At 35.9% G+C, this 10996-nt stretch overlaps 1 protein-coding gene across 1 annotated transcript; it reads left to right on the top strand.

Annotated features, from left to right (window-relative positions):
• Window positions 1-7489: 7489 nt before the first annotated feature.
• Window positions 7490-9752, top strand: LOC133338145 (acyl-coenzyme A thioesterase 9, mitochondrial-like). Its single transcript, XM_061546333.1, has 3 exons — window positions 7490-7563; window positions 7652-7722; window positions 8564-9752. The coding sequence occupies exons 2-3, from the start codon at window positions 7653-7655 to the stop codon at window positions 9733-9735; spliced, it is 1242 nt and encodes a 413-aa protein (XP_061402317.1). The 5' UTR covers window positions 7490-7563; window position 7652; the 3' UTR covers window positions 9736-9752.
• The last annotated feature ends 1244 nt before the right edge of the window (window positions 9753-10996 follow it).

Consider the following 10996-nt stretch of genomic DNA (forward strand, 5'->3'; position numbering starts at 1 on the left):
GCCAAGCACTCTTTTTCCGTAACGGAGTAATTTCTTTGGGCTGAATTTAATTTCTGCGAGTAAAACGCGATAGGGTTCTCTCCCGCCACCATCATTTTTCTGGAAGAGCACTGCGCCTATACCGTACTCCGAAGCATCGCACTGAATAAAGAATTCTCGGCTAAAGTCAGGATGTCTGAGAACCGGTGCTGACGTGAGCGCATGTTTTAGGGACTGGAAAGATTGGATAGCGTTTGTGGTCATAATAAATTTCTGCCCCTTTTTTAACGTATCTGTCAGGGCGGAAGATATAGAGGCGAAGTCCTTTATAAACCTTCGGTACCATCCTGCGGTACCGAGGAAACTACGGACTTCCCTTGGCGATTTCGGTGGTGGTATCTTTTGAATAGCGCTGACCTTTTCCGGATCAGTCTTCAACATTCCGCTACCAATGATGAATCCGAGATATTTTAGTTCTCTAAAACAAAACAAAGATTTTTTTAGTCCGATCGTTAGATTGGCTCTTTGCAGACATTCGGCTACTTCCTCCAGCAATTTCAGGTGATTTTCAAAGTCGTCGGCTATTATTAAGAGATCATCCAAGTAAATGAAGACATTGGACTTAAGTCGTCCTGGAATAACCTTGTCCATCAATCTGCATAACCTTTGTGCCGCATTACATAGGCCAAATGGCATGACCCTGAATTGATACAGAGGTCGACCTGGTACTGTGAAGGCTGTATATGGCTTTGCTTCTTCCTCTAATTCGATCTGCCAAAAGGCATACTTCAGGTCGACACTACTGATATAATGGGTTTGATCGATCCTGCTTAATATCCCATCGATATTTTGTAAGGGATACGCATCTTTCACTGTAAGGGCATTTAATTTTCTCGCATCGAGGCAGAAGCGATTTTTGTTCGGCTTTCTCACTACTGTGGTGCGATTGCTCCACGGCGAATCACTCTCCTCAATAACTTTCAGAGCGAGCATATTATCAATTTCGTTGTACACTATTTCTTGGACGGCAGGCGATAATGGATAATGCTTATCCTTGACAGGATTTGCACCTTCTACTAATTTAATGGCATGTTTTTCAAGTTTCGTGCAACCTAGTCCATTTTTCTCGAATGTTGGGAATTTATTTATTATTTCATCAAGCCTTTTCCGCTGTTCAGACGACAGCTGGTGCATATTTTTATTCTCATTGGTAGAGTTCCCATGAAGTTGCTTTTGTAAGTCTAAATTGATTTCTTCGATGGGGAATATGTCAGGGGCAATATTAAATAATCTCCAAAAGTCAGTTCCTAAATAAAGATCTTGTTCGAGATCCGGACATAAATAAAGATTCATCCTTGCCAATTGTTCTTGATAATATACCTCTACGTTAACTTTTCCAATAATTCGGTGTGTTTTCCCTGACGCAGTACTAACGTTTGTGTCTTGGGGGTTCACCATAATGTTTAATTCTTCAATTATTTCTCGACAGTGTTTACCTAGAATCGATACTGTGGCTCCGGAATCTAGGAGACCTTTTATTTCTTTGCCTTCGATTTTTATAATGGCGTATGGTCTAGGATCTTTTTGTGATTTGCATCTTATGACGGCTTCAGAAATTACTTTCTTTAGTTCCCTACATTCTTTCTGTCTTTGCCTCATTTTCATTATCCTCATTCTATTTTTCTTATGTTTATTTGATTCTACATCTGTTAATTCGGAATTATCTGTAAGTTGTGGTTCTTGAAAAATTTCAGATCTTCTTATTTCGTAATGGTGTTGTCTGACCTCAAGTGGAAGGTAATGACGCATCTGAGCATAATTGTTGGTATTAATTTGGACTACTTCGGTTGAGGGTTCATCACAGCGGGTTGGTCGGTGGAACGATGGTTCCCCGCTGCAACCATGTTCTTCCTCACGTTTCCCGCTTTGCATGTTGAACATTTTGGGGTTATAGTATTTTGCCTTCCACATTTAAAACAAAATAGTCCTCTTTGGGACGAAGGACAATCCCTAAACCCATGTCCTGCGATTTGGCAATTCCAGCAGACGATTTGATTTACAGCTGACACTTCGATAATTTCTTCCTGATCTTCGACTGCTTGGTATTCAATATCTTCTTCTTGCAAAGCGTGTACCCGTATTGGCCTATTAACATTGGGTGGAGGAGGAATTGGAGGAGCTTGGTCACGTCGAAAGAAGGTCCTTTCAATTTCCAGACACTCTACTCTTAATTGCTCTAGAGATGATACGGGCATAGAATATACGATGCTAGATAGGTTCTTCCTCAGATTCTTTTTGACCAAAGAAATCATCTCGTAGTCGGAGACGGGTTTCTCTAATTTAGCCCTCATCAAACTAACATCGTGGAAGAATGCATCGATGGGTTCGGTGGGTCCCTGTTTTCTTTCTAATAGATCCCGCATTGCTTCGAAAGTCGTCCGCCTAGTCTTGAATCTTTCATTTAAACCGTGTTTTAATGATTCCCAACCGTTTATGTTATTAGATCTTTGTTGGAGCCAGAACCATTCGTATGCTGGACCAGATAGGAGAATGTGGAACTCATTCAGAATGTCTTCCCATGCTAATCTATAATGTTGTTGGAAGTATTCCAATCGGTATATGAAGTCTTCCACCGATAAACTATTTGGTTTTCCTGAAAAATTCAACCCAAAACGTTCCACTTTTATACTTTGGCTGCCTGAACTAAAGACGGAAGGTGTTACGGTATTTCTGTGATTCCCATTATACGCATTATGGTCCCTATGTTGAGTGGGGATTTCGGATGCGTGGTTACTAGGGGGGTTTGGCCGAGTAGGCGGTGCTGTAGGATGATTTCCCAAATTTATAGATAACCTATTGACATTATCATTCAGACGGTCTATTACGGAATACACTTTATCCATCTCCTTCGCCACACTTTCTTCAACCCATGACCTCAAGTGGGCTCGAGCATCATTCACACTTTCGAGTACCATATTTCTTATTTGATTATTTACCTCGCTTGGTTGGTTACCTGGTATAGGGGCATTAGGTACATTGGATTGCAATCTAGCAGTAGCACTGGTGCTGGGCTGAGGGTTAATAATGGATCCAGACAGATCCCTGATGGTCGCATCCCTATCCATATTGGACTGTTCCATTCTACAGACAACTTTTTTCTTCTTTTGAGTTGGTCTAGGTGATAAAACTGATATCCTGCTGGTGTCAAAAGCTAACGTTCTATTTCGTTTACTTCTTCTTTTCCCTGCCGTATAATCGCTCATTAGAAATTGAAAAAATATTTCATTCAATGAATTTTATTTAAAAAAAATTTAATTTGATTTTTAAATAATTGTTGAGGATTTTTCGGTGGGGTTATTATAGTTCCGGATTTTAGATATTTATGAAGATATGTTGATACAAAAAAAACAAATTATGAAACAAGAAAATAGATTATTTAACTAAAACATAGAAGTTAGTAATAAGTTAGAAAACATAAAATAAATAATAAGAGTAAATAAATATAAATTAAATGATAAACATAAGAATTTAATAAAATAAATAAAATAAATAAAAAAAAAAAAACAAATATTACTTGACATAAAAAAAAGACGTACAAACATTAAATTATTAATAGTTTTTAGTGGTTTTTAAACAATTACACATATGAGAGGAAGTTAGGTATATATTTCAATTGCAATTGGGTTGAGTGTGTGGATTTTTTTTTTTCCGACATTATGAAATCAAATATTCTATATTAAAAGTGTCCTATTAAAGGTTGTTTCGGTGTACTGGTAGACAAGACTTTAGTTAATTTTCTGACACAGACAAACATTTAGAAGCTAACACCAAGGCAGTTTTCCATAATGAATAGAAAAGAGATCTCTTGGGAGAGATTTACATACAATGCAGTTTGTGAGCACGTCATCACAAACGCTATTGCACATATCCCCTATGTTACTTCCAATTGATGGCTTAGCCAAAAAAATTATATAAAAAAAAATGACAACACATATACTTGAGGGTAACAACACGGCAGTTTTCAATAAAAATTTTAATGAAAAAGATCTCGTGTATGAGTACTTCGCACAATGCACATTGAGATTACTTCTTCTCAATAGCTATTGCACTTTTCCCTATGCTAACCCTACGTCTATGGCTTATACTAAAATAAATAAATAAAAAAAAATAAATAAATTAAAACTGAAACAAAAAAAAAACAGGTCATAATACACAATACATTCATTGTTACACTGAACGAACAAGACTATTGCAGCTGACCCTTGAGTATGGAACGAAAATCCTAATTTTCTAAGAAACCTAATCTAATATTGCACATTTATCACAAATTTAAAATAATTAAAGCTGTGTTTGCAACATCAGATAGTCATTGGAAGAAAATGCGATTTTCGCTTACGTCTATTTTACCCTATGGTCTATTGTACTGTGCTAAGTTGTTATTGCACAAATTTTTTTAGACTTTCGTTTGGGCGCCATATTGTTACGTGCCACCTACTTCGGTACTATGGTGTATCTGTGGCCGCTAGCTCAGGAGCCAATAATCAGGGCGGTTCCATCCCAGACACCAATAGTCCTAGAGGACGAACAATTAAATTTTTATTTCGACTAACATAAATAAAGACAAAACTATACAACACAAACACCTGGTACACCTGAAACAAAGGAGATTAGTGGTTTTACTCCCACACTTGCCCACCCTACCTTGACCCTTAGATCCTATTAAAAATAACAACATTTCAAGGGCCCCGAATTCCATGTACACTCACCTCATTACAATATCCTAACTCTCCTCTCTCACAAAAACAATCAGAACATCATATTATTTTTAACAAACAAATCACAAACAGTTTATTGACATAATTTCCTTAATAGATAAAACACGATAAGAATGAAACATTAACTACAATTCATAAATTTTAGGATTCATTAAATTTTAGGACTTTTACCCTTTTTTATGCGGATAAAAATAATGCCAATATAGGCTCTTATCTCACAAGTATTAAAATGGTTATACCTGCCTAAAGGAGCTCGCTTAGTAGGTTTTTATTGGACATAATAATTCGTCCACACAATGAACAAAAAACACTACATAAATTGGGGCAACCCTAGAATCATTATATCGCAAGAAAAAAACCTAGTTAATGCTTCTTACAAACAAATATTTAGAATCATTAAGTAACAAACACTTATGGACAACACAACTTAACCTAGATTTAACCTAAGAGTTTAAATAGTATTGTTATGTAATATTATTAGTTTTAATCGATTTTTAAAATTTTCATATTTTTCAGTTTTCTTTAGTTTTGGTTATGCCTTTTTATAATTTTTAATTTTTTTGTAAATAACATTTCTATTCTTTTCTTTCTTTTCAGATTATTTAATTTTCTTATGGTGATTATTCAATTTTCTTATGGTGGCGATGCCAGTTTTACATATGGAATTGGTAAGTAATATCTTCGTTACCTGGATTAATCCAAAATAATAATAATTGGTAACCTTTCCGTTTTATTCCTTTTCAGCACACCTACAGCCGACGTCTTCCTCGGGATTAGGCAGAACCCGGTAGTTTGGCGCTTGCTGTTGTTGCCGTGCCTATTGTGGCTGGGGCCAATTTGGTGGCTGTTGTAGCGGCGATTATGTGTGGCCGATGCAATGGCAGTGATTTTTCGCCAAAGAGGTTTCTGTGGTTGCCGCTGTTGCTGGTTTGCGGTTTTTTTGTAGCCGATAAAATAAAAACTGACCTCTCCGTTTTATACTTGTTGGGGAGGTCAGTTGAAGCCTCAGATTTTTGGCTAATTGGCGGTACCCTGCAAACAAATAAAAAACGCACAAAACAACATAAGTCGACACAATCACACACTACACAATGACTTTACACTTACAATCTGTTTTTAACGCCCACAACATAAATAAAAATCAATTAAGGCAGATTTAGGCCTTTTTTAAAAAACTAATATTTGAGTTTGTTTTATTTTCCGAAAAACTATCGTATCGCACCACTGTTCAAATGAGAGCGCATTTTTTTCTTTGGGGTCCTTTTATACTGCAGGGGACGACGCCGAATTTTCCCTCTTTTCGGTCTTTTCTTTTTTCCCTGCTGTTTATCATTTTTTTCTATCTACGACCTAGCGACCCCTATAATTATCGCAGAGTTGCATATCCGATTAATAACCATCGATACTAATCGGTGTTAATGCAACCCTGACAGTAGCGGCAATTTTTGGTACCACAGCATTTCCGCTTCATTTCTCAAGTGCCGGTTGCTAGTGTCGGGAGGTCGCGGACGGGTTAGTTAAATTAAAAAATTCTAATTAAAGCACCACGCAACAAGTTTCAAAGTTATGAAATTGATAATCTAGTCTTCTTTTCTAAAATAGACCCCAACCAGATCCTAGGCTTTGACAAAAATCTGCATTGGCTAAAATAGCCATCTCTAGGCTCTCCTTCTCCTACTATCTTCACCTCTCTCTTCCACTCTTTCTTCTTTTTGCGTTCTCTTTCCAGGATGATCACAATGTGGACGAGTGGACGATTGTTACTAACAACCGTACATCCCTAACCTATACCTGAAATGTTTGTTCAATCCATAACAAATTAATTACTTCTAGACGAACGCGTAAAAAAATTTTCATTTCAATTAAATAAATATTTCATATTATTCGGAAAAATTCAGAAATTTGATCAAAATAGAAATTTTGCTGTATACACTCAAATTCGATAAATAATAAATAAAATTCGATGTAGAATAAATTTGTCTTTTTACACATAGTGTAGTTTACCTTTTTTGCGAAAATAAGCGATAAGGTGAACATGGTTGTACTTGACAATTGTTGCTTTTAACAGGGTGATTCAAAAATATTTAGAATAGTATGGCACAAATGTCGGTTGAATTTGTTTATATTTTAGTCGCAAAACTAATGCGATTACAAAAAAAAACTATATATTTAGGAATATTTTTCGTTTATTTAATTGTAATTAAATAAATAATAGTGTATAAATTAAATCTTAACTTTGCCGATTTAAAATGATAAAAACTAAAACTGTAAATAATAAACTTTTCAAATTTATAATTGATATAATTAATTAATATAATTGAAAATCAAAAATAATTTCGATGGCAGATTCTGTAAATATAGACCAATTATGACCAATTATTAAAAATTATGTGGTCACTTTCAAACACAAAATTTTTTCACCCATTAATACCCGAACTGACAACCCTATTCGCCTCGCTCTTTTTTGTTTACGACCAGAAAAATTAACCAAAACAACAATTACGTCACGGATAAAGTTAAAAACAAAAAAAAAACCAAAACTAACAGACAGTGTGAATATAATCCGCAGACATCAACTCAAACGATAAGAACGTTAAACAGTTTGAGGACGTTCATTTTGGACTTTGTCTTAGAAACAGAACATCACCAGTTGCAAAAAATCGGTAGATCGAACCAGTAGCAGCAGCAGCAAGATGTTAAGAAATCTGCTAAAAACCTCTGGAACAGTTATCCGGCCATGTATATATGGCTCATTGCCAATTAGAAATAATCTAATTTTGTCTTCTAGCAATGGTGCAGTAGCATCATCGTCAGCAGCTATATGGTATGTTAAGGTCAATAGCATGGTGGAAGTGAATGTTTGTGTGATTAATTGATTGTATCGAACATTTTTTCAGCATGACGAAGCGTAATGTTGGTCTGAAACATGGTCAAAATGATCCTGCCTATGCTGGAACAATGGCTGAGGGTAGGTAAATAGAGTTTATTTATTTTGGAAAGATCATAGAGCTCTTCAGACCAGTCAGCTGATAGACAAACATCGAGGAAGAGAGTTTGTTTGTGACCTTCACTATAAGATGCAATGTCGGTGACCCCAGAATGAACATATAAAATTCTATAAAGATTTAGTCATGTCTGTCTGTCCGCCTACCTTTTAATATTGCGTTACAAAATTTCAAACATTTTATGGTAGAACTCCCAGCATTCCGAGTTCTTGGAGGCCCGAAAACATCTTAGAAGAAAATGTTCAATGTTTTCACATTGTTCCCATATAAAGGTCTCTCTGTAATTTTGGGTTCAAGGTGGTTAAAAAAATATTTACGTAGACCAAATATAAAGGATTTTTTTTGAATTTTTTTCCGAAGTTCTTCTTATAGAAGAGCTGTAGGTCTTCTTATTGAAGAGATGGAGGTATTCTTATAGAAGAGATGGAGGTCTTCTGCAATTAAATGATCGGGCTGTCGGGGCGTCAAATGGATCGCTGAAAACGTTTAATTTAGCTCCATATTTTATACCGCCCATTTATAGGATCCGTCCAATAATAATTTTTAAAAAATACTACACCTATAATAGGTGTCGAAAAATATTTTTTAAAAAATCCACGCCCAAGCTAGTCTCTCTCCTACATGCTGATGGGAATACTTTAAATATCCCGATTTATTTTACGTATTTTTAATAGACATGTTTAAGATAATTTGAATAGCCTGGCCGAACCTATCGACTTCTTTACTTCCTTCATTTTAATTTCCTTACTGGACCCCAATTTTAAATTTTAATAATTTGTTGTTGTTGTTTTTCTTTTTTTCCAGTCAAAGATAAAATCATGGAACGATTAGGTTTAGAGCATGGCTATACACCGATACCAAAACATCGTGATCATTTATTGAAATATGAACCAAAAGCATCGGATCTCGAACCACGTTCTATGCAAGATTCCTTCACCTCCGCCATTTTACCACTGTCCACAGACAAGGCTCTACAAGATCGCTATGTTGCATTCTTGGGTCATGTCCGCCTAGGCCGTTTAATGGAAGATATGGATATGTTTGCCGTTTGGGTATGTCATCAACATGTTAAATTGAATAATCTTCCCGAGGGTGTACCACTGCCATATACCTTTGTCACAATATTGGTGGACAAGATTACATTTACCAATTTCCGAACCAAGGCAACTGAAGATATACGCCTTTCCGGTCATGTCTCATGGGTGGGTAAAAGTTCCATGGAAATTGTTGTGTGGCTGGAACAAATGGAAAATGGTGTGTGGCATAAAATCACCAGGGCTTTGTTCTTGATGGTTGCCCGCAATGCCACGAATACTGGACCGGCTCCAGTTAATCCCATTAAACCGGCCACCGAAGAAGAAAAGGCGATAATGGATGGTGGGAATATGCGTAAACAGCGAAGGCAATTACTGCAGGCCTCTTCGATTTTTAAAGTGGAACCCAATGACTATGAACAATCGCTGATGTATGAACTATTCAAGAGGACAACACCACAAACTACGATGGAGTTAAATTTACGTGTCCTGCCACCAAATTGCCGCTGGATGTCCGAGTCGTTTGTCACAAATACATTTGCCTCATTTCCGGAAAATCGTAATGCCCACAATAAGGTTTTCGGTGGTTTCTTGATGCGCAACGCCTTGGAAATCAGTTGGGTATGCGCCAATATCTATTGTAAAACCGCCAAACCAAAAATTGAACACATTTGTGATATTAGTTTTGAAAAGCCCGTCAGTGTAAATTCTTTCATTAAAATGAACGCCTATGTTGTCTATACCGAAGTGAATTATTTGCAAATAATGACTGTGGCGGATATTATTGATTCGGTAACGGGCGATCAATTGACCTCAAATGTTTTCTATTATACATATTCGGCATCGGAACAGGTGCCCGAGGTATTGCCAAGATCCTATCATGAAACTATGTGGTATATTCAGGGACGCAGGAAATTCAAATATGCCTTGAGTTTGGAATAAAACCGACTGAATGCTACAAATCTCCACCAACAAGAAATTGATTTTTGAAATATAGTGAAGATATTAAATAGACTACAAACTAATATACATACATATACTGTACTGTTCATACTACCTTCTTGCTATGGTGAAATATTTTACCTTAACTCAATGAAGGTATTATTTGGGAGGGAAAGGGAAGTAAACCCTTCAACCCTCTCACATTCAAACATAGAATTACCGCAAGTAAACTTAGCTAATTTAAATCAGTACCCATATCCCACATTCGAATTTAGTCATATATTTTTTTAATTTCTCAGAATCCTATTACCGATTATTGTATTTGTAGATTAACGAATTTTGATATTGGTTGTTTATTTTCTAATCGATATTGTACCATATATATACATATGTATATCTATGTATTTTTTTCACATTGGCTATGTTAAGTTTAAAGTATTTTTTTATGATATAGTCTAACTTTTTTTGTGCAATATATGGTCTGTTCCCGTACTGCAAGAATCTACTCGATTTTACTAATTTCTTCGATATCATAAAGGAAAAAAGTGTTATCGGTGTAAAAAATAGTAGATTCTTGCAGTACGGGAACAGACCAATAGTTTTATTATCCCCATCGATGTTGTTGCTATTGTAACAAATAATAAAAAATCATAACAAAAAGGAATGGAGTTTTATTTTAGAGACAAGAAAAAAAGGCGATGAAGAGGGAGAATCGAGCTGAAGGGAGTCTTTATTACAGAGCGAATGAAAGTCTTTACAGACGAGCTGAAGGGATGTCTTCTATTGAAGATCTTTTGGAATGATTTTCTGCGCTTAGAAGAACTTTTGAAAGATCTTCGGAATTTTTTAAAGGGCCAAAAGAATCCCTTTTTAAAGAATATTTTTTTAAGAACCAGCAGAAGCCATGGATTTTTTAAGATTATATTTTAAGGCCCACCAGAGGGCGTGGATTTAAAAAAAAAATATTTTTTAAAGACAAACCGAAGAATATTTTTTAAGGACAAACCAAAGGCGTGGATTTCTAAAGACTATTTTTTTAAGGACCAACAGAAGACGACGTTTAGAAAGAATATTTTTTGAAGGGCCAACAGAAGGCGTGTATCTATACTAATAAAAGAGTAAAGTGATTGACTGACTGATTTAACGATTCATCAACGCCCAGACGAAAGGGCTGAAGCTAGAATCATGAGATTTTGGGTGAGGGTCACTCTTAATCCAAATGTGACAGAAATTGAAAATTCGTACTAGAACGGTACGAAAA

Source organism: Musca vetustissima, unplaced genomic scaffold (genome assembly GCF_032173495.1).
Source record: "Musca vetustissima isolate MV318-11 ecotype Yass unplaced genomic scaffold, APGP_CSIRO_Mvet_v1 utg335135, whole genome shotgun sequence".
Taxonomy (NCBI): domain Eukaryota; kingdom Metazoa; phylum Arthropoda; class Insecta; order Diptera; family Muscidae; genus Musca; species Musca vetustissima.